Raw genomic sequence first — 24016 nt, 5'->3', positions numbered from 1 at the left:
CTCCAGAGCACACCAGGGGAAGCCCAGCACTTCCCTCTCTCTCTCTGCAACTGAGCAAAGCATGAGCACCACAAAGCAAAAGATGCACACCAACTGGGGTCTGCAATCCCCAGGCAAGCACCTAAGGTAAGTGACTGACCCTATAGCACAACAGGCGCGCAAGTCTTTGACTTGTCTGGGGAAGTGTGCGAAAAAGAGTGGTCAATTATAAATAAGTTCATTCAGGTAGTAACATATCCGTATTTACTTTACAACCCTCTGTCAAGCACAAAGCATAAGAGATCATCAGTCTTGTTTATTACAGAAATATCCTATGCTTCCTTTGAGGGCATCTAAATACCTCTTAGGCTCATCTGTTTAAAACTGGAAAGACTTTTTTGATTTTGGTATTTACAAACAGCTCAGATGACAGTAAACAGAATAGGTCAAAACTAATAGCCAGAAAAAAAACCAAACCTTTTGCAATACACTCCTTGCGTACCTCTGAGAAAACACTGCGGTTAGCACAGCTGAGCAATGTAAACAACACCCACAAAGAGTGAGAATCATTGAAGCCAGCCCCAAGAGCTGTGTGTTTCTCAAGGGGAAAGACACGATGAGGACATTTACCCACAGGGAATGGCATTTACTCACAAGGAAGAACCTGCAATGTTTCCAACCCTCTATGTCACTGAAATCCTTCAAAGGAAGCACTGTCCCTGCACACAGCCCATAATACCTCTGCAGTCCTGCTGGGGAAAGTACTAACTTTGCGATGTCCAGCGGCTGAAAACTGCAAGAAAGTTCACGTCCTCATCCTCACCACTGCTCCGCTCAGCAAACTTTTGGTCCCAGGAACCTTTCAGGCAGATCAGGGTGAGCTAAAGGCAAAAAACCCATAAGCTAGTTACAACAAACCAGATTAGCCGTACAGCAGCCATATACAAATGCTGTATGTTTTCAAAGAATGGAAAGCTAATTAGCTCCTAACAAAGACGTGATTTAGAGTATTCAGTTTTAGTAATAAAGAAATTTAGCCACAAAGTTGCTGCTTTGGTTCAAAGCTCATGTGACAAAAGTTACCAGCAGACACCCCAAAGTGCCAAAAACACTCCTGAAAGGGATCAGACTGGTTTGTTATTTAGATGCACAGAGCTATTCCCAAGCATGACTTCCACAGACTTCCCATGGTACACAGCCTGCTGCAGAATGGTTGATGTTCACTGTGGTCATCTGAATCAGACTTAGTTTTACATGATTGGATTAAAAGCTCTGCACTGGCACAATCCGAATAACTGCCTTAAGGGGTACCAGAGCTAAGCTACAAACAAATTGCTTTGAGAGGGGAAGAGGGGAACCTAAGATAGGAATCAAGTCTCTGTGACTTTTATTGATGCTTAGGATTTATATTTTATTGCTTTCAACGTAGATGTGAAATGAAAAATTATCCAAACTTACTCTGCTATAGGTGTGGAGAATCAACAAATAGCCAGGATAGCAGACAGTAAATGATAGCAGTGGTGCATTGCTGAGGAAAATGTTGGAAGGAATGCAAACCAGCACCAGTCCATGAAGGAGCTCCCTTAACATCTTTTAGGGTAACTTTATTCCAAAGCTCTATTGAGGAGGTGCGGGTGTAAAGATCAGCAAGACTGATGATAGCTTTGCAGCAGTGCTGCATGCTGTAGAAAAAATGCATCTGCCCCCAGCACCACTTAATCTATTTCACCAGGAGCATTTCCTCCTGCACTATTGTTCTGTATCTGACCATGCAGAAAGTGCAGCATACACGTTTCTGCTGAACAAACCCATCTCACCCAGAAAGGAAACCAGAGGTGAGTGCAGTCCTCAGGGGTACGCACAGCATTTTTCATTGCATCAGGTCTGGGATAGGTTTAGATTAGACATAAGGAACATCTTTCTCTCTCAGAGAGTGGTCAGGCACTGGACTGGCTGCCCAGGGAGGTGGTGGAGTCGCCGTCCCTGGTAGCGTTCAAGAGGCGTCTGGATGGGAATCTAAGAGAGATGGTTTAGTGGCTTGTGATAGCAACGGTAATGGGAGGATGGTTGGACTAGGTGATCTTGTAGATGCTTTCCAACCTCATGATTCTATGATTCTGTAAGAGATACCGAGTGTTTTGCTTTGATAGATGAAAAAAAACCAAAAACAGTCATAGCACAACTCTGATGCATGTGTATCATTTAGCAGCCCAGCTCATGTTACTTGTGGTGGCCTTAACCAATATGCAAGACAGTGGGTGCCTGCTGCTTTTTCTATTTCAAGTTAGCAGATGGTACTTTCAGAAGGACTGTCTTTCTTCCTGGCTGCTTCAGAGCCAAAGGAGCTCAACTGACCCTGTAGAGCCTCAGTGAGCAGCCTGTTACCTGGGAAGCCTAAGGAGGAGAAAGAGGAAAATGATGGTGTGCACACAACCTTAATATTGTCTGAAGTAAGGAAGGACTGACAGAAGGTCAGAAAGCTATGCATGAAAATATGGGTCTCTTGATGAGCACTGCTTTCGTTTTTGTAATGTGCCACTCTCCTACCTCAGCACTTCTTGGTGCAGTTTCTCAGCACAAGGTCTCAAATCACTTTCAGTGCACAGGCAGTAGAGATGGTGAAGTCTATGCCCATGTGTATGCTGTATTCTGCAGAGAGGTACTAAAGGAGGAAAGTGGCCAGAGGCAAGGGGAGTGCTGCTCTGGAGCTGGGGGCCTCAAGGAGAGCAGTGGAAGAGAATAAGGCAGCTCTGTTTATTTATATCTCCCTTTTAACTCTTCCGTTCTTTTCTGTCTGACTCAGCCCCCGCCCTGTGGTTGGAATTTCAGTGTCAAAACCTGAACAATTTGAATACAATTGAATAATATCAGTGTTAACATTATGCATGACACTATTTTGTAACTCATTAAGATAGCATTGTTGCTATCTTGAAATGTGTATTCCAAGTGCCTTTTTAATGAAAAGTATCATTTTCTCAAGCATTTATGAAAAATTCTGAGATGCTCTCAGACACCTCCCCTCCCTGGTGTGACATGACCACGGCTGGATTTCTGCAGGGGCAGTGCAGACCCGAGGCCCCAGTGACAGCCACAAACTGGGGCCGTGTCTCCCAGCAGGCAGGACAGGCAGCACTGCCTCCTTGGCCCCCGCCTCATTCCTGACTCACACAAGAGCAGACGTGATGTGCTATGAGTACCAAGCCAGCTCATCAAACCATGGCCAGATGTGCAGTGCTAGTGTCAGGGCAGGCCGTCCTGCTGGTTAACCACTCCATTCTTTTCTTTCCATAGTAAAAACCACAATATTTCATCCATTTCCTTCATGCCCTTTTGCTTTTGCTGAGCTGCCCTCTACCTACATTGCCAGCAATTCATACAAGAGATCATACACCACAGCTTGCGTGGCATCGTAAACAATGGCTGTGGCAAAGACTCCATTCAACTACTTTCATTTGACACATGCACTTATAGTGCCCTGACATCAAAATAACAATAATAAAAACACACGTAACTTTTACAGGTCCTATGCCAAAAGTGAGCGCTAATGCAAATACTATTTTAAAAACATCTGTGAAAAAACAGAAGTTTCAGTTCTGTATGGAAAATGGTTCAAAAATTTAGAAGTTCTACATTGGTTTTCTTGCTGTTTTACAGAATAAACATTGTCAGAAGTACTGTAAATTTTAGCCTGGTTGATTGGTAATATCCAGTGTGTTTCATAAACCCTGCAAAAATGAAAGTGATTGAAATCTAATTCAGGGGTGCTCATTGGATACTCAGTGGAAACCACAGATGGGTATTAGCCTAAGTGTGCAGAAGTTAGCCAATATGGCCCTCTTGGTTTAATGCCACAGCAAATGACAACACAAAACTAATACTAGGCATAAGAACGGCAGAAGATCCTCAAACACCGTAAAGGAGTTGGCTCTCTACTGTTGCCTTAGCTGCGCCTCCTGCAGTTTGTTATAACATCACTCACACATGCAAGCAGATGGTATGCCATGTATCAATTTACTATGCCTCTCTTTCACAGATTTTTTTCAGCTCCGTCTGTGCATTTTTAATTCAAAAGGGGACCATATGGTCCCTGTGAGGTAGTTTATAAATAATTGTATATTTACAGTAGCAATCGAAAGCAGAGTCACATGCTTACCTTCAGGAAGGCAGCTGAAAGTAACTGGGTATTGCAGGAGTCTCAATGATTTCCTCAGTACAACACAGAGATACACAATGAATAAGTAAACAGAAATTAATTTCTTGTGGCCTTCCTGATTGTGCTTGTTCCGATACTGCTCCAAAACACTAGGTTCCTAATGGTTAAAAAGAGATGGAGTCGTACATGCTCCTGTCACATTGCTTCCATCCATTTCTGCCAGCTGGAGCAATGGTCTCATGCCCCTGCTCTGCCAGGAGATGGATGAAGCTCTCACTGAAGGACAGTGTGCACAATATGATGCTACACCACCAGATTTTCCTTTCCTTCACCCTTGAAGTTTGCAAGGGATGTTTAAGCCTTTGGCTCAGTGCTTCACCCAGGGGAGTTGTTCTCAAGGCGCAGGTGGATGGAGGACAGCAGAGACCTGGCCAGCACCACTTTCTCAAGCTCTCTGAGGCTCATGCAAACAATCGCCATGCCCCTTACTTCCCATTTCCTCCCCACAAGCTCTTTCATCATCTCTCCTTGTAAATTTCCCTTCAGAAAACAAGTGTTTGCATAAAACCTCAACTGTTTTCAGTGCAGGGACGGCTCAAGCAAGGCCAGTCCCTGCCCCTGTGAGTATTTTCAGAACTGCCTTTGTTTTCTACATAAAAAGCCAAAGCCAAACCCACACCTCCCAGATGACAAGGGAGTGTGAGCAAGGTCAGGCTGCCCAAACGCTGTCTCCCCATTAAGGATGAATTGTCTGAAGAGCTCAGCTCCTTCTTAGGTCAATAAATAAGAGCAGATTTTTTTAAAGTGCTTTGCATTGCTATTACTGGCCATGATATATTCGTAAGACCTCTCTTTCAGAGAGTTGAATACCTCTTTGCAAATCTCTATTTATTTGTGGGTTTAGCTAGGGACATGGGAATAAACATGTTGTTCAGGCTCCCTTCTTCCTAATTCCACACCTCACATGTAAGATCTGGGCTCATCTGGTCAGAGAAGATACTTTATCCCAGTTCCACCTCATTCCCCTGCCCTCAGGCACTATGGTTGTTTTGGGCTTTTTTTGTGTGTGTAGGAATTAATACAGGATAAAAAGAAAGATAAAACTGATTCAATCTAAGTAGCAAAGTTCTAATTCTCTTTACTTTCCATTCTGTATCACTTGCTCTGCAGATCAGTAATGAGATTTTCTTTTCATCATGATCCTCTGAGTAGACGCATAAGAATAAGGCTGTGGGCCGCGATTTACAGAGCTGAGAGGCAGGATTAAGTGTGTTATGTAAGTAAGACAGCAAAATCAATCACAAACAGCATTTAGATTCATTCTGATGTTGTACGGAACCCTGCCCTCTCCCCTTCAGCTTGAGAAGAAACAAGGCAGAGATCTATACAATCATTTTGGAAGTTACTTTCAGGCTTCATTCTTCCTCTGTTTTTGAGCTTTGCTGTTAATGCTGCCAGATGCTGCTGAAATCTTTTGCTTTGGTTGTATACAGCACTTTCATCTGTACCACACACAGTAATGTGAGCTGATGTGGTTCTTTCATGCGAGCATGAAAGAAAAGTTGTATAAAATACACACACAGTCCTAGTAGATTCCTAAATCCTCTCACGGGATGTACAGTGATAAGTCAATCTGGATTTGGCTGGTATCTTCTGTACTGCTCAATGTAAGCTTTCTGTCTACTTCTGTTACTTAAAGAGTGAGAAAGAAGTTTTGTTTTTCACTGCTTTTACTTTATAGCTTGACAGCCAAACTATTAAAAGTAACAGAATTAGGTACAGATTAATGTGTTTGCATTACCAGCACTAATATCTGACTCCAAGAGGATATTTAGACTCCTAATAATAAACATGGACACCGGGCTTGCCCTAGATTTCAAAGCTGGAAGGCAAGAGACATGTGGATGTGACAATAAGAGATATGGTTTAGCAATAGGACTCAGCAGGTCAGGCTGATGGTTGGATTTGATGGTCTTGAAGGTCTTTTCCAATGTTGATGATCCTATGATTTTATCAAGATCCGGGTTGAAGTGGCCAGATCAGTAAAACCAAGAAACTAATTATAGACAGAGGGCTTTAAAGTGTACAAACAATCAGTTTAAAAAAAAAAAAAATAGAGATTGCTTTTTCCTAATCCCTTCCATTAACAATTATTTTGTTGTTATTTGTGATGATAGCTCAAACTCTTTTTCTTCTGATGAGACCCCCGTAAATATTCCAATGCAATGCTAGATACAAATACAGTGGACCAGTACTGGGCTTCTACAAGAGCTTCAGACAGCAAAACTGTCATAAAAATGAGAATTACAGATTTTTGTCCAAGCTGATTTATGGTGATAAGAGCATGCGAATACCTAATAGTACTGAACTTTAGAAGTGTAGTTCCTTCATAATAACTTCTATAAAATTGGTTTAGCAATTATCCCTTAAGTATATAGACCTGCTTTAAATATACCAGTAGTAGAATATAGTAGTATATACCAGTAGTAGAACCAGTAGTAGACCAGTGTAAATAATACTTACGCTGATTTCATCAAAGAGGCTGTAATGTCTTAAATGGCCATCTGATCTAATAGTATCTCTCCTCTATTTTTAGCTTCACTTCAGAAACAAACTCCATTGTTCCTGCTGTAGTAAAATGACACCTTTCACAAAACCAAGAAATTCATTGACTTCATTTTCTAAACAAGTTATTGTTAGACTGAATGGAAACCTCTTAACTCTTAACAATAGCAAGTCAGATGTATCTGACCTTTGTGGGTGGGACTTTGTTATGTCCTCTGCGTTTAAGAATGTACAGTATTGTAATAATATTATTCACCACATACCAAGAGTTCAATCAGAGGGTTGACAATCACGGGAAATAATGATGCACATCCTCATTTACAGTACTTCTGAAATGCTAAATATGTCTGGTCCTATAAAGCCTGACACTGTTAAATTTTGGCATTGCCACTTATTTGGAATTGACAACATCTCTGCTACTCCCTTTCCCTAAGGGATGCTCATTGTGTTCATTCACAGTTTGCAGCCTTTAACCCTGTCTAAAAGATAACCATCATCTTTTTATTTTTTTTCTTTTTTATTTCTTTTTAAGACACCTGGAGTAGGACCCCAGCAATGACAAGAGTTGTCCCTCTTGTAAAATGAAGTGTTGGTGGGAGGAGGAGGGAAAGGGGTGTGAATATGTGGTTATCTCCAGGGGAAAGACAGAGATGATTGATGTGCAACCTACAGAAAGCCAGAAGGGAGAGAAGAGCTGGTGGCTTTGCAAAATGAAAGGCCTAAGGCCTTGTGGTCGCCTACTGTGGGAGACACCAAGCAGAATACCTGCCGGCAGCTCAGGAGGCAGCCTGTCCTGTGTACCAGCACATTTCGGGATACTCTGCCCTTCCTCTCCGTAGAACCAGCTCCACCATGTGGCTGCTTCGGTCAGTTTGCAGCTGCTGTAAAGAGTTATGTACTGAGCTGCTTTTAACCAACTGCTCAGCGAGAGATAACCCAAAAACAAGGTCTGAAGGGGGTTTCCCGTACCTCATCTTGACACCCATTTGGAGAAAAGGCCCTATTCTAAGAGGATATTGCATCTTTTCTCACAATTAAAAAATTCCTCCAGAATGAGCAATTGCCCCAGAATGTTGCATCTGTGGAATGTTCATGGTTGATCGTGTTGCATGCTCCATAGCAGAATGGAGCTGTGTACTTCACTTGTAGAAAGAAACTCCAGGCACCAATGTTCACACTTAGCAAGCTACTTCTACAACATTTTTAGAGCTAGAAATCAAGAGATTCAGGATCTTATCTTATTCTTTAGTAACTACAATGAATAATTTGGTCTTCATACATTGTTATGCATTGCCAACCATGCCTGACTGCCCCTGACCCACTGGGCAAGTGAGAGGTTGTCCTCTCTGCTCTACGCTGTGCAGCCTCACCTCCAGCACTGGGTGCAGGTTTGGGTGCCACAGTATAAGAACATAAATCTGTTAGAGAGCATCTGAACAAGATGGTGAAGTTTCTAAAGGGCAAGAAATGTGTAGAATGGCTGAGGTCCCTGGGTGTGCTCAGCCCACAGCAGAAGAACTGAAGGGAGGCCTCATGGCAGCTGCAGCTCCTCACAGGGAGTAGTGCTGAGTAGTGCTCTCTGTGTCAATGACAGAGCCTGAGGGAACAGCATTTCCAATTTAGTAATCCCTGCATGCTGCTGCTCCAAATAGCATTCCCCTGCACTGGGGCAGCTCACTTACAAACTGGGTGGCAGGAGGACAGCTTGCTCAGCTCACTCCCTGCCACCTCCAAGGAGCACGTGTCATGTCTTAGCAGCAGCAGAGATGCCCATCTCTCCCACCACAAACAAACAAACAAAAAAAGGGAGTACCCAGCAGCTAACAGCTATCTTCTGATAGATTAACTCCATCCTTAAATGACAGTAACTGCTCTCATGGGCAGCAGTGCCCTTACAGCCAACACCCCACCAGCCTCCCATGTGAGCTCTTACGTTGCTGTTGTGGTAGTGAAGATGACATCAAGAAATCATAGCCTTTGCAGGGCTAGAAAATTTACAGCCTACTTAAGTTATTCCAGAGGAGTGGGCTGAACAAATAGCACCCAGCCTGTCGCTGCTAGAGATGTGCAGTCTCAGTGTTGACCTCATTTTTGTTAAAAAGGTATGAAGTTATATTTTGAGTCTCTAATATTTCTATTACGGGCTTTAAAGCAGTCGGAAGAGGTTAGTAGGTAAAAATAATCACTCTAACACTACGTGCTTTAAATGTTCCTTTTACGCAGTGCACTCCAGTGCTTGAAACATAAGATCTGTTGCACCTAATGTATGGACTCAGGCACATATTTATTGTTGAACTGAGCAAGTCCCTACTGATTCCCCAAAACAGCTTAGTGTTATTAACAGCTACAAATATATAATGTGCTCCCTCAGCAGAAATGCAGCTTTCTGTTTTATTAAAACTTTATAACATTTCCTTCTCACTAACCTGAGAGGTTGGCATTTATATGATCTGCTTAGCTCTCCTGCCTTCCAATTTGGAAATTTATAAAAACATTCATCTAATTTTATAGCTTTTTCTTTTTCTTTTTCTTTTTTTTTTTCTTGTACTTGTTCAAAATCAGAAAAAGGACCCTGGGGTCCTGATGAACACAGCAGTATGCCTTTAACTGTATAGAAAGGTAATGGTATCCTGGGCTGCATTAGGTAAAGTATTGCCAGCAGGATGACAGAGGTAATCCTTCCCCTGCTTGGCACTGGTGAGTTCACACCTGGAGAGTTGGGTCCAGTTCTTGGCTCTCCAGTATGAAAGAGACGTGGATATAGTGGGGAGAATCCACTAAGGATTAAGGGCCATAAAGATGATGAAGAACAGGAGCACCCCTCCCAAAAGGAAAGGTTGAGAGCTGGGACTGTTCAGCCTGGAGAGCAGATGGGTCATGGGATGTCTCATCAGTGTCCATAAACACCTGAAGAGAGAATGCAAAGATGAAGCCAGGCTCTGTGCACTGCTGCTCTATACTAGGACAGGAGGCAATGGGCACAAACTGGAACATGGGAGTTTCCCTCTGAATATCAGGAACTGTGTTGTCCAGGTGACGGAGCACTGGCACAGGCTGCCCAGAGTCTGTGGGATGTCCTCCTTGGAGATCTTCAGAAGTCACCTGGATGTGGGCCTGGGCACCCCGCTCTGTCCCTGCTGAACAGGGTTGGCCCTATTGGACCCTGAGGTCTATGCTAGCCTCAACCAGTTCCACGATTCTGGGAATTTTATCTAAGAAATAAATTGTTCCACAACAATTCTGTGTATGTTAGAAGGATATTTTCAGTATACTAATCAGACCATGAAGGGTCTGATTAGTATACTGAAGAAAGGGTCTCACTAAGGGATTGCTGCAGGCAATGAGGGTAGGTAGGAACTCCTCCTGAAAAGGTCTGCAGTAACAGCAAGATTCTAGAGTAAGAAGACAACACAGATAACACTGGTTCTTTTGATAGCAGAGGGGGACATCAGAAGGTGCCCAACTTACTGAATTTCTATGGAAATGTTATTTTACTACTTTTAGCTATTAGTTACAGGTATAAGTGTGCTCATAGATTTGGTAAGATCTCCCAGCATTTAAAATTCAAAAGATTATGATGCTTCAGGTGGAAAAAGCCCTACAGAAAATAAATGCTAGTTTAACTGCTAATCATTGTTGTCTGTAACCATAGCAGAAAAACAAAGATGATTCCAGAACAACCCTGAGGCTTGTGATGATCGGAATTACAAATAATTACTTAGGTGTTCAGTGTTATATCCCGTGAGTAATCTCAGTGATTCAACAAAACTCTGCAGTGCACAAAGTTAGGGACCTCTTCCACCCAGGATGCTGGCTGCATTAGCTCTGTCGCTGCAGCATTAGCAACTCCTCCACCTAGCTGCCATTTCCCATAATGCCAACACAAGCAGCTGCAGACAAGCACAGACTCATTGAAGAGTTATTTTGGGGGAAGTGCCAGAAATTATTTATTTCAAAAGAGTTTTGAACATACTGTACTAATATTCTTAGAGTGTATTAAATGAGTTGTACTTTCAGTTGAGTGGATCCTTAACTGCTTTGAGTATAAAGGTTGTTTATTTCTCACTAAAAATATACCGGTGGTATTATATATGATTAAGGGATGTTCTTTTTAGTGGTGTTATTAGCAAATCTGCTATGAAAAATGTGTTTATTAGATAGCTAACAGAACTTCAGTTTGTATTGGACCATTAGCTAGCAGCCTCATGGGTGACTACTGCCATTTATGGGTGATCATCAGGGTATCATTGCCTAGGGACTGCAATAACATAGCCCAGTTTTGGTGCAGTAAATCACTAATGTCCAAATTAAATTATCAACATAAAATATTTGATAATAATAATATAAAGACTGGTTGGAAAATGTGATGATGGTGGTTTTGGCACTGATATATTCATGTGAACCGTTTGCAAATAATCCAAAGTCTGAACTGATTATTATCTTTTGCCAAAGTTATAGCCAAGTTTTGTTCCTAATTTAGTAATTTGGATTGTTGCCTGTTGTGCTTAGAACTTGACATTTGCAGAATGCATACACGTTTAAAGACTGAATTTAAAGAAAAACTCACCACTTTAAAACTAGCTATTAGAAGTTAATTTAGGAAATGGTCTGTTAGTCCTTTGAGAACTGCTTTCTCTGAACAGATACTCTTCTCGGTTGTGCCACACTGAAATAGAGGTGTTTTCTGTGAAAGACCCAAGCCATCACCAAAGGGATGGAACACCTCTCCTATGAGGACAGGCTGAGAGAGCTGGGTCTGTTCAGCCTGGAGAAGGCTCCAAGGTGACATGATAGCAGCCTTTCAGTACCTAAAAGCGAGCTGTAAGAAGGGCACAGACTCTTTAGAAGGGTCTGTGATGAAAGAACAGGGAGGAATGGCTTCAAGCTGAAAGAGGGTAGATTTAGGTTGGATACAAAGAAAATGTCTTTTACAGTGAGGGTAGCGAGGCACTGGAGCAGGTTGCCCAGTGATGTGGTTTATGTTCCATCCATGGAGACTTTCAAGGCAAGGTTGGATGAGGCTCTGGGCAACCTGATCTAGCTGTGGTGTCCCCATACATTGCAGGGGAGTTGGACTAAATGACCTTTAAAGGTCCCTTCCAACTCTAAGGATTCTATGATTTTATGATTGTCATCTCATAACAGGCAGCAGACTCAGTGTTTCAAACTGTTCATCATGCTGCATATTAATGTAAGACCTTGAGCAGTTTGGGATTTAATGTTTCATCCTGAGATGGAAACTTCAGGGGAATAGACATTTCAGACAGGGAGGCAATATAACTTCTCTAACAGACATATTTTCTGGAGATCAGATTCTGTAACTTCTCTTAGACAAGAGCTACTTGGCACTGCATGCTGAATTTCAGAGAGTCCCAGTCACACTGCAGGTACTGCTGTTGCTATAAATTAGAGTTACAGATACAGAGTTCCTCAACAGGGGAACTGAAACAGCAGGAAACTTCAAGAAGTCTGGTCTATTCAGAATCTCAAGGAAGAGCAAATCATACTGCGAGACTCAAAATACTGGACAACTGAGGAGGAAAATGATTTCAAGTCAGAGGGTTTTTTTGTTTTGTTTTGTTTTATGTTTTTTGTTTGTTTGTTTGTTTGTTTTGTTTTGTTTATGAGCACCTTTGAACTCATAGAATCACAAGGTTGGAAAGGACCCACAAGATCATTTAGTATCATTTAGTATCCCATAACCATTGTTACCACAAGCTACTAAACCATATCTTGTAGCTCCTCATCCAGATGCCTCTTGAACACTGCCAGAGATGAAGACTCCACCACCAACCTGGGCAGCCATTCCAGCACCTGATCACTCTGAGAGAAAAAGTTTTTTCCTTATGTCTAATCTAAACCTCCTCTGGTACAACTTGTGACCATTCCCTCGGGTCCTGTTTCTTGCCTGGGAGAAGAGGCCAAGCTCCTCCTCATCTCAACTTCCCTTCAGGAAGTTGTAGAGTGCAATGAGGTCTCCCCTGAGCCTCCTCTTCTCCAGGCTGAACAATCCCAGCTCCCTGAGTCGTTCCTCATAAGACTTGTGCTCCAGATCCCTCACCAGTTTCGTTGCCCTTCTCTGGACACATTCCAGGGCCTCAACATCTTTCTTGTGCTAAGGATCCCAAAACTGATCACAGTACTCAAGGTTCAGCCTCTCCAGAGCTGAGTACAGAGGGATGATTACCTCTCTGCTCCTGCTGGTCACACTATTTCTTATACAGGCCAGGATGCTGCTGGCCTTCTTGGCCACCTGGGCACACTGCTGGCTCATGTTCAGCCGAGCATCAACCAACACCCCAGGTCCCTTTCCTCTCCACAGTCATCCAGCCACACAGCCTATAGCGCTGCATGGGGTTATTGTGGTCAAACTGCAGGACCAGGCACTTGGCCTTGTTGAACCTCATTCCATTAACCTCAGCCAAGCAATCCAGCCTATCCAGATCCCACTGAAGGGCCTCTCTACCCTCAGGCAGACTGACACAGCCTCCCAGCTTGGCGTCATCTGCAAACTAACTGAGGGGACACTCAATCCCCTCATCAAGGTCATCAATGAAGATTTTAAACAAGATGGGCCCCAGTACCGACCCCTAGGGGATGCCATTTGTAACCAGTTGGACTTAACTCCATTAACCACTGCCCGCTGGGCACCGCACTCTAGCCAGTTCCTTACCCAAAGGAACCCTACTACTAACTGCAGTAGTTAATCAGTATTTTGGAGAAAAGAAGTCTGTGCTAAAAATTCAGCATTTTAATTGAAGTCTATGATGCTCTTCTGCAGCAGAACCATCAAAGGCAAGAATAATGTTCCTAACTTCTTGAAGTTAATTTAAGGAAAAAGATCAGACAAATCAACTTCCCCTGTCTAGTGATGTAGAACTACTGACCCATTTGAATCTGTTTAAAACATAAAATCCTGTAGATTTTCATATGGATATAAAAACAGTGATTCAAGTGAAACAGCTATTAAATTCTTGTGTTATAACATCCTCCAGTAATGGTTCAGATTGCATAAGCTCTTGATAGATGTGATGTTTTCATCCCCCAGGGTACATTTTAAAAAAAAAAAAAAAAAAAAAAAAAAAAAAAAAAAGAGGGAAAAATCTTGTTTTGTAAGTCTATTAATGTAAGAGAGTGCAGGTATCCAGTGGAAGGAGTGTTTCTGTATATAGACTTCAGCTGTATGGTAAACCTTAGGAGTCAACACATAAATAACAAAATACCTATTAATCCTACCATGTGACAGGCCTCAGAGTGGCTTAATTTCATAGGGTTTCTTCACTTCCATAGTAACACCTAGACATGCCTAATTTGTTACTCCTTTCTAATAAAACTAAAACATAAACTAGGACATAAACTAAAGAAGTCAAAACAATGAATTCACACTTAACAATTGCTTCAGGTAGCTGAAGTATTGTAAGATATACCAGGAAGGTACAGTTTACCTAGTCCCTTGAAAATATTAATGTGTATATTCCTCTGTCAAAAAAGGGAAAGAAAAGACAAGACCTTATATGAAGTATAGTAGGAATTGGTTATTTAAAATTCAGTACATAATTTTAAATATTCCTTTTCCAACTCTCAGCACGCTGCATATTTAAATAACATTAAATGATAAAAGCACTCAGATATATCTTAAAAACACTAATCAGCTTCTGTTTAAGTAAATAATATGCAGAGATTAATTAAACAAAATAGAAGAAATTAGCAATATAAAACAAGAACTACTCCTTTTAGAAAGAGAAGTACAAAGAAAGCAGAAATTTATGTTTTCTGGCATTCCTCAATGTTTTGAGAGTGCCAAGTTTATGAAGGAGTGACCTATGCAGCTGCAGTCACGTAGCACATCCTTGGGCTATACCTGAAAGTAACCATAATCACAGTTACAGTTTGAAACAGGCAGTCCCTCTCTGTAGCTTGTCGTGCCCCCAGTTCCCAGTAAATATTGTAGCTTCAAAACATACAGCTTGCTCATGTGTCTCATGCTGGATTTATCACAGGCTTTCCTGAAGCATGCCGTGGTTGACTCATGCGTTATGCACTGCTACACCATTTGATGGAAGTGGGCGGATAACAGTGTGAGATCTTACAACTCTGCATGAGAAGAGGCTGAAAGAAGAGTAAGGAATCTTGTGTGACAATTTTGCTTATTCTGCTTATTTGCACAAATGTGAAAGACTCTGCTACCCTAAATACTTCAGCTGTACTCTCAGTTTTTCCTTGGCATTCCTGATTAACTCTGTTCCCACTCAACCTCCTTCTCACTCTGTCACACACACACTCAGGGCTCAGTTCAAAACATAGCACAGCAAAACCTCTCCACCCATAGTCCATGTATGCCTTTCATTTGAGTTTAACTTGGCTTTTGCTTAGCTATCTCCTATGGTTCTTCCAAGAGATGGGTGATAGTTACACCCACAGCTTTCAATAATATTTATCACAACTTGTTGGTGCAAGTTTGAACGAAATCAGTATGCCTGTTCAGGTTTGTAGAGAGGAACGCTGGCATTAAGGGGTTCAGCCTCAGTCCAGCATGCTAATTTAGACAGGTCAACATCCCACAGATTAGGAAAAAAATGATTTGAAAGAGGATAAGAATGCCATTTGTTTTCACTAAGAAGTGTACTGTTGGGTTTTTGTTGGAATTTGCAAGGTATGTACATGTTAAATGCTGGTGTTAAAAGCTACAAGCATTTTTTTGTTTCAGGACTATGAATAAATGTGGTTTGTCACAGCTAACTACCAGAATATTTGTAAAATACTCATGGGAACTCTTAGAATAATTAAAGAATGGTGTCTCCATGACAGGATGGCACCCGTCCCATTTCTTCCTGAGGAAACAATATGGTTATATATTATAAATTATGGCTAATTATCTCACATCCTGTTTCCTCACAGCCCTAAACACAGGAAACCTTTTCTTCTTCATGATATTCAATCTTGCCATTAATAACATCTTTCATTTCTACAGTGGGATTTATTTCAGAGGATTCCAATCCATCTCCACAGAGTACAAAGTGTGACCACTAACTGGCATACAGATAAGAAAATACTGGCCAAGAGCGTTATAAAATTCCTCTGATCCCATATAAAAGGATTGCTGCTATCCACAGAGAACTGGGAGAGTCTTGTTTTTTATCCAAGATCCTCCTCTTCAGCTTCAGGGCCAGAATGTAACTTTAATTGAACAGGAAACTCTGAGGAACTGATGCATGGCTCCTGGATACAGAAATATTGTGAACCTGAAATGCGCACTGCCAAATCTTATCTGATTTGATCCCATCCATTAGATCCTTCTAAAGATGAATGCTGCCAAGATTAAACCAACAGAGTTTTTGTATTTAGTTTACTAAGTGGTAAACACAGCTGCTTCAAATACTAATAGTAGAATCAAAAGTACCTGATTAGTCCCTTCTAGTGAGTTACAACAAAAAATTTAAAAAGGGAAAAAAGGGAAAATGAATACTCTGCTAGTTAAACAAGTCTGGTATCAGTGTCTGAAAGGGATGGGTACATTGTGCGAGATAGGAGGCCTGTATTGAGGAGCAAACCAAGGGTTTGATAACTCTGCCAACTGTAAAAAGTCTCCAAACCCTATGAAAACAAATACAAGGAAACAAAGTTAACTAAATTAGCTATTCTATCAAAATATATATTTTTTTCAGGTTTTAGACCTTCCTTTTGTAGACCAGCCTTTTGCATTCCTGCTGGCTGAAAAGCAGAAATCTTTAATTCCTCATTAAGAAGTGTTGACTCATTCTCTTATTCATAGAATATTATGCTGCATTTCCGAACAACAATGTTTACAAGCAAAGACATGCTGCATGTAAATAAATAAATAAATGAAACCCACCGTGTCTCAATCAAACAAAAGCTTAGAACTAGTAAAGAATGAAAAGTTCTAGCAAGGAAATAATTTTCTCATTGCAGACAAACATCCAAGACATATTGACAAACAGAACGCACAACCTACTTACTAGGATGTATGCACATATAATATGCTCCAGAACACCAAAATTAGAAATTCCCTAAGAAGCAATGAGAATTCAAGTACCAAAGACAGTGACTTCAGAATACCATGTTATTAGAAAAATGAAATGCACCACCTTGCTTGTTTCCAGGGCTTTGTTTTTGAGCGGTATCTAAATACAATCTAAAGTTGAATCTGGAATCTGAAATGGAAACAATGATCAAAATTCATTGCTGGAAAGTGGAAGAAAAGAGATTTCCAGAAAACGTCTGAAGAAAGTCATCGGGAAACCCACTTCTAAGTACTTCAAAGATACTGAGATACAAACAAACATCAGATGGTGTTATGCAAATCACAGATTGTGTAGTAGAATAGCAGGCCCTGTGGACAGGATGGACTGATGTACCAGATTTCAGCAGGCCTTTCAATGCTGTTTAGCCAAAAAGAAAAAAAAAAAGAAAAAAAAAAAAAAAAGAAAAGAAAAAAAGAAGACAGCGACAACTGAGAAGAATTTTAGTTAAGAGCAGGTAAAAATCTGTTACAAAGAGAAAAGGAACTTCCTGCTTCCTGTGGCCATAGTGAACAGGACTAAAACTTTGGGCTTCAGATGCAAAAGGAAGGATCCAGGTTATGGATTAGGAACAAATTTCCAGAAGTGGAACTTTTTAACCACAGAACTTGCTCACTTGATGAAGTGTTGGAAGACAGAGTCCACTTTGAGAGGTCCTGAAGCACAAACTGAACAAAGAAGCAATATATACATGGCTGATTCTACATGGGGGCAGAAAGGGTAATGAGCTCTGAATAAAATCTCGGAGTCCACTTCAGACTTTTTTTAATGTCATTTGAATATATCTACACTGTTCAAAAGCTCAGAATACAAGTGCCAAATAGCTGAATTGTTCTTTGCTCAAATGAGTATCTGAAAAGAGGTAGCCAAAACAATACGCCTTCCGTGGTTCTTTCATTCCCTTGATATGGAATACTTTGTTAGCTTTCATCAATGAATCTCAAAAGGAAGAACAATCTGTTATTTTACATCTTTTTCACTTTCTCTCTTTCAGAGACCCAGTAGTACTGGAAGCTTCAAGACTCCAGAAATACTGATTCAGGCTTGTTCCGTCTTATTGCACTAAGAAAGAAAGTAAGGTCAGTCGCCGCTGTTGCAACATTATGTATATGGTAAGTGGCACTAGATTGTTTCAATTATAAAGAATACTTAATAATTCAAATTTACAACACAAAAATACAAGTATTTCCATCTTCCCCTCTGCTCTCCATGCTAATCCTAATTTCTGCATTCGTGGGTAGCTATTACTTTGTACACCCTCCCCCCAGCCTTCTTAGGAAGATGTAGGGGGAAAAATATGACCAAAAAAAGTTATACTCAAGTCTAGCTACAAAAGACAATTGGTAGAAGTAGCTGCCTTCACTAGTCCCAGCTTTAGTCTAAGAAAGGATTTATGACTTGTGGCGTCTACCTTCATTATGGACAACCTCTAGCGTCATAAGAATATTTTAAGCTTAGAGCAGGTAAAACTAGACTAAAGAAATTATGTTTTTACCAGTACTAAATGTGTGAAAAAGAAAATGAAATTGTAAAAAACATAAGCTTGGCTAAAAAGTCATAAGATTATTGAAGTAAGAGTCTCATTTTAACAAAAGATTCATCTAGTAAGATTACTTAATTATCTGGTGCTCCCAGATTCTCTGCTAATCAAAATTTTAATGGTCTATTTCTGTAGCTATTCGCATCAACTTTGCCCCAGCCTAATTCTTCTCTCCCTGTCCTGTTCACCTTTATTCCCAATATTGTATCCATCCCTCCAGGCCAAATTGCTTTCCCTTCTCAATTTTTAAGCAAAATACTAATGAGCACCTGAATGAGTGCAATCTGATTGATTTATGAATGTGCCTCTACCATAGGATTTACACAGGTTAGTAGAGAGTTCATGACCCTCTACTTGTATGACCCTGTACAAAACCTAAACTCCTCACTCTCCTTGTCATGCACAGAGAGAACAGAAGGAGCCACAGCTCACACTGCCTTCCTTCTTTAGCAGAACTTACTGCCTTTTTATCCTTGACAAGCTGCTTCTGGGAGCAGACACCCAAATAAAGAGCATTACCTTTCAGCCCCAAGCTGCCATTACTCAAGGTCTCATGAGAGAATCCTTAAGTTAATATTCTGTCAGTAATCATGGCAATTTATAAGGTTGCCAATGAATGTATACCAATGCTAGACGTTAATTCGGTCATTTTGGATACACCACTGCCATGGACCGGGGAAGGAGATGGGGGAGATGATGGGGGAGATGATGTACTCACTAGTTTATTTGCCTTTCAATACCTGAAGGGAACTTACACCCAGGAGGGGAGTAAACTCTTCGAAAGGGCTGACAGTAGCAGGACTAGGGGAAATGGTTTTAAGTTAAAAGAGGGAAGATTTAGGTTGGATGTTAGGGGGAAGTTCTTCACTAGGAGAGTGGTTAGGCCCTGGAACAGGCTGCCCAGGGAGGTTGTGGATGCCCCGTCCTTGGAGGTGTTCAAGGCCAGGTTGGACGGGGCCCTGGGCAACCTGATCTAGTAAAGGTGTATGTTTGGTGGCCCTGCCAGGCAGGGGGGTTGGAACTACATGATCCTTGAGGTCCCTTCCAACCCGGGTCATTCTGTGATTCTGTGAGATGATGGAGGAGATGATGGGGGGGTAGGGGGGGCTGTGTGTGTGTGTGTACACACATATATAAATATATATATTATTATATATATTATATATATAGGAGCAGTTCCGCCCCACACACGTCGCATTCAGATGACGTCACTACAGTCCCACCCCGTGCCGCCAGCAGGAGGCGCCCCCGCCCGCCACCAGGCGGCGAGTCACGTGTCCCTCCCCGCCATGCGTTGCCGTAGGACATTTCCCACAATGCTTTGCGGGCCGCGCCGCCACGCCGCTCTTTCCTCACTTCCTCCCTTAGCGGAAGTTGGCAGCACAGCGCCCCCTCGCGGCTCCCGCCGGCGCCGCCCGTGGGACATGTGGCCCGGCGGCCGCTGAGCCAGGCCCGGCCCTGCCGAGCCTCCGCCGGGCGGGGGAAGCGGAACCTCCGCTCCATGGTGCTGACCGCGCCGGAGGACGCAGCGGCGACAGGTAAACGTTGGAGGGCAGTGAGCTCCGTCACCGGCGGCTCCGCGGCCGGCCCGGTGCTCCGGCGCCTCTCGGAGCCCGCCCGCTCCCTCCGCGGCCTCGGGGGGCGGGACCTCGGCACGGCTCCGGTGGAGCCTTCACGGGGCTGCGGGGACGGGGATGGGGGGAGGCGGCTCCGCGAGGCCTGGGGAGGACAAAGGGGCGGCCCCCGGCGGGCTCACGTGGAGCCGAGCGGCGAACAAAGCTCCGTCCGGCGGGAAGCGGGCGGCTGGTGTGTGGTGTGTGGGGCTCCCGGTGTACGGGCTCCGGTGTGTGGGCTTGGGCTCTCGGTGAGCGCTGAGCAGCATCGCCAGAGCCGCACGTAGCTCCGTGTGCTGACAGCCGAGCTCCGCGTTTGTAACTTTGAAACGGGACTTTGTGGGTAAGGCTGATGGTGCTTCCTTCCTTCCCTCCCGTCATGCTTTCGTGTTGGACAACAAGTTGGCTGTAAGTTGTTAGTGAGAAAGCGATAACGCGGCTCCGAGGGCGGAGCTGTTGGTTGGTATCGGTCACTGGGCTCTGCCGCTGCGAAGAACCGCCTTCTAAAAACGGGCAGGAACTGATATGGCTGCTCAGTAACTGTGGAACGGAACGGAGCGCCTCTTCTGATTGAATAACTCTTCATAGTGATATGGGGCTTGATACCCTTAAAGCGAAGTCAAGTTATGTTGGTGGCTCGTCTTATAGTTCTGAATCATTAACGTGTTGAGTGCTTAACTTTCATTTAGATCATAGGGAACGGTAGTTTAGCTTAGAATGTTGCTGTGGGCATCCAAACGTTCTTGTCATAGAAAAGCTATGGGGAAAGCCTCTTGTCAGCTCACTGTAGTGTCTTCTTAAAGTAAGCAGCGATTTCCTTGAATGAAGTGGCAAAAATTACTAAAAATTGCTGTGATTTAATTGATTAAATAAGAATTTAAGCATTTCTTTTAGTTTTTAACCGGGAAGCTGGATTTAGAAGTGCACAAAAATGCTCCTGCCACGTGGAGAGGAGCTGGGAGTGATTACAGTGACTTCTTTCTTAGGAATATTAAGGGTTTTGGTTGTTTTCCTCGGAGGAGACAGATGTGAATGGGGAAGAGCCATTTAGGCTCTTACATGAAGTTACGATGTTGGAATTATGCAGATTTTTTCAGTAGCTCTCAGTTGCTAATGGGGTAAGTTCTAGGGTGGTAAATGGACCAAGTAAGAAATATACAGGATTTCTTTCATGGTTCACTTGCTTTAAAGTTACTTGTGAGTGGGCAGAATGGACGGTAAATTTGTCTTTAGAAAAATATAAGTTCACTTCGGTGAGAGATGAAGGAGCGTTTTCCAGACCTTCTCTAATAACAGTAAAGCTGAAATCACTACTTTATCTGAGGTTCAGATCATATTCAAGATTGTGAATGCTTCTCTAGGAACTCAGTGAGGTTTTTGAGCTTTAGTGTGCTGTGCTCAGACACAGTATGTGATAATTGTTGAGTTACCCTCAGTATGAAGGTGTAAGTTTATGTTCTGTGGTTACTCTGCTGTCCCTTCTGAATCATCCAGGAGACAGATTCTTTGCTCTCACGTGACTGTATTTTGAATAGCACTGTGTGTGTGATTTGTGGCCTTTGCCCTGTAGACGGTTCTGCTCATGATAAGGAGCGCTTTGGTTATAAGCGTGTTTTTACCTGTTTCAGGAATTCTTTGCAGAATGCTTTCAGTCTTCCATCACCCTGAGTAGTAAAACGTGCAAAGCCTATTTAAAGTTGGCTTTATAATGCCCTTCCGCTTCAGTTCCGCTGTAAATAAGTTACGCTCGAGTTCCTACTGACATCTGAACTGCTTCTTCAGTGCAACACTTGGAATGAATGAATTCTAAAATGGTTTATCTGCCAAACTGATGAAAAGGAAAATAACTTTTATACATGTGAGAACTGTTCTTATTGTCTTTATTTGCCTGTTTTGCAGACTTGGGGGATATTGTGCCTTAAAGTTTCTCCTGTAGCCATAAATCTCAGAGGTTTCTAACGTGCATGTTATGTAAAGCATACTTCTGCTTTTTTGTTTGGTTGTTGTTGTTATTTCAAAGCCTGTTGCTACTAGAAACATGTTGCTTTCCTACAGCTTATATTTATGGCACTTGGGATTGTTTCTCCAACTGAAAGTCTTAAGAGAAGCCAATTAAACTTAACCAAATGTGGCAGTTGTCATTTTTAGGCTGGCACAATTGTTAGCTGATATGACAAAGGATGATCAAAATACTGTGTTTGATTATCTATGAAGTAGGCTAAGTTAACTTTTTCATATTAGTTGTAGCAATAAACTTTGCATGCACCCGTAGGCTATGAGTATAGCACGTTACATTTGTGTACACAGTGCTAAAGTGAATGTTTTCATCTGTTTTCTTTCTATGGAGTAATGCTTTCTCACAGATTATCTTGATGAAACACCGGTGTTACCCTTCTTCCCCAGGAGAACACACAGTTTGAGTTTTAGGGTACTGGAATGCTCTCATTAGAGATTATTTGGTGGATCTTCTGTAAAGCAAATTGTTGTCTGCTTTTGGTGTGTTTGTGGTTTACAGTGCATCTTCCTTCTGAGGTACTGTCTGTGAGTTAGTTAACCTGGCAGATGCTCCTGGTGTTTGGAATTATTGCTGGAATAGAGTGAGTTAACACTTGTGTTCCTGCTTGGCTTTTGTTTGACTGAAAGCACGAACAACAAAGATGAATCCAGATGCTGGTGGATTTCAAGTCTTCACACGAGTCCATCTGTACCTTTAGCAGCAACACAGTGCAATGAAGACTTCTTTCTACCTTTGGTGTGCTGCAGGAGAAGTGGAGAACTTGGAATGGAACTGAGTCATAATGATACTCACTGCTTGTGTTCTCAAGGAGAATCCCAAGGCAGATGAGCAGTATTGATCAGACTGCTTGAACAAATTACTTGGGTGATGATTGTGAAGATCCTTGAAGGAGAGAGGAGGAAATACTCTGCTTTCTGTACAGCCACTGAATAAGCACTTCAGTGCGGTTTAGTTTTTCTTGAGTGTTCTTAGTTTGCTACTTGTGACACAAAATGTGGTGGCTGCTGTGGGCACACGGGTAGGTGGAACTAAAGGTAAGTGCAAGTCCCATGAAACAATTAAGAAGAGCTGCCTGTTAGGTCTGAACTCCATGGGATTTCGAGATGTTTCCAAATAAAGAGGGTAAAGTGTGCCCTTTTCTCTAGATCAATGTAATTGTGATTTTCACTATAGATTTTCAGGGTCAGGTCTGGTTTTTCCCTGTTTCACAGCAGATAGTTCCTGTTACATTTTGTCTGTCGCTGTCGGCATTAAGGAAACCTTCTCACACCCCTTCTTCTATTCTTGGCTGTTTTTCTAGCTTGTTTTAGCTATCTTGAAAGTGATCACTGAGTCAGAACAGTGAAAGCAAGTGAACAGTAATTGGAACTGCTCACTCCCCATCTGTCTTACTGCTTCTCGAGTGGCATCTAACGCGTTGATCTACAAATACTGTAAAAGATTTTCTTCAAAAATACAGTGGTGCTCAAAACAGTTTCAATTGTCGTGATAAACCCTTTGCAAGCTCTTTGTTTTTATACCATTTCCCAAAAGTAAAACATTTCTGGTGCAAGCTTTATAAGAGGTCTTTGACCTGTGCTTAGAAAATAAGTGAAAAGGAGCTTGAGGGCTGTTTTTTGACATCATGGCTTTCACATAATGTATTTCTAAGAGTATTCTAGTATGCTTCTGTGAGGCAAAATGCATGTTTGAACAACCATGCTACTTTCTTTGTCTTTTTGATTTCCTTGTATGTCAATGTCTGAACACTTCTAAGCTGAAATTACTTCTTAGGGAAACTCAGTTTTTCACAGGGCATGTGGTATCACTAAATGCTCTGTCTGATCTTTAAAATAAGAGAACAGTAGGCTTTTAATGGGGGACTCAGTTCCATATAGTTCTAACAAGTGTGTGGATATGGTTCCATGCGATCTTTTACAGTGCATGTTTCCACTGAAGTAAATCCATAAAATGCTACGTCAGCCTGTGGGTTACATAACTCTATTAGAGGGATGCCATTCAGTTCATGGGAGATCAGCATTTAGAAGCCATGATCTGGATGAAAGAAAAAAATGATAATCTGTAACAGGACAACTGCATGTTTCTCCCTTTCTTTTGTGGCACAGTATG

General features: G+C 42.1%; 1 protein-coding gene across 5 annotated transcripts in view; it reads left to right on the top strand.

Annotated features, from left to right (window-relative positions):
• Positions 1-19648: 19648 nt before the first annotated feature.
• SCAF11 (SR-related CTD associated factor 11) overlaps positions 19649-24016 on the top strand; it is a 35955-nt gene continuing 31587 nt past the window's right edge. Inside the window, exon 1 of one of the 5 annotated variants that reach the window (XM_015855006.2) lies at positions 19649-19815. Coding sequence is in view for 1 of the 5 variants with exons in the window: in XM_015854998.2 (XP_015710484.2) it covers positions 21722-21748 (27 nt within the window). In the remaining 4 variants the exon portion in view is untranslated. Of the gene's footprint in view, positions 19816-20046; positions 20234-20279; positions 20299-21322; positions 21749-22477; positions 22837-24016 lie in introns of those variants that run through there. The other 4 variants (XM_015855013.2, XM_032443227.1, XM_015854998.2 and 1 more) reach the window with 4 other exon arrangements.

The sequence above is a fragment of the Coturnix japonica genome, chromosome 1 (assembly GCF_001577835.2).
Source record: "Coturnix japonica isolate 7356 chromosome 1, Coturnix japonica 2.1, whole genome shotgun sequence".
Lineage (NCBI taxonomy): Eukaryota > Metazoa > Chordata > Aves > Galliformes > Phasianidae > Coturnix > Coturnix japonica.
The sequence above is the reverse complement of the archived record's forward strand: the minus strand, read 5'-3'. Positions and strand labels throughout refer to the sequence as shown.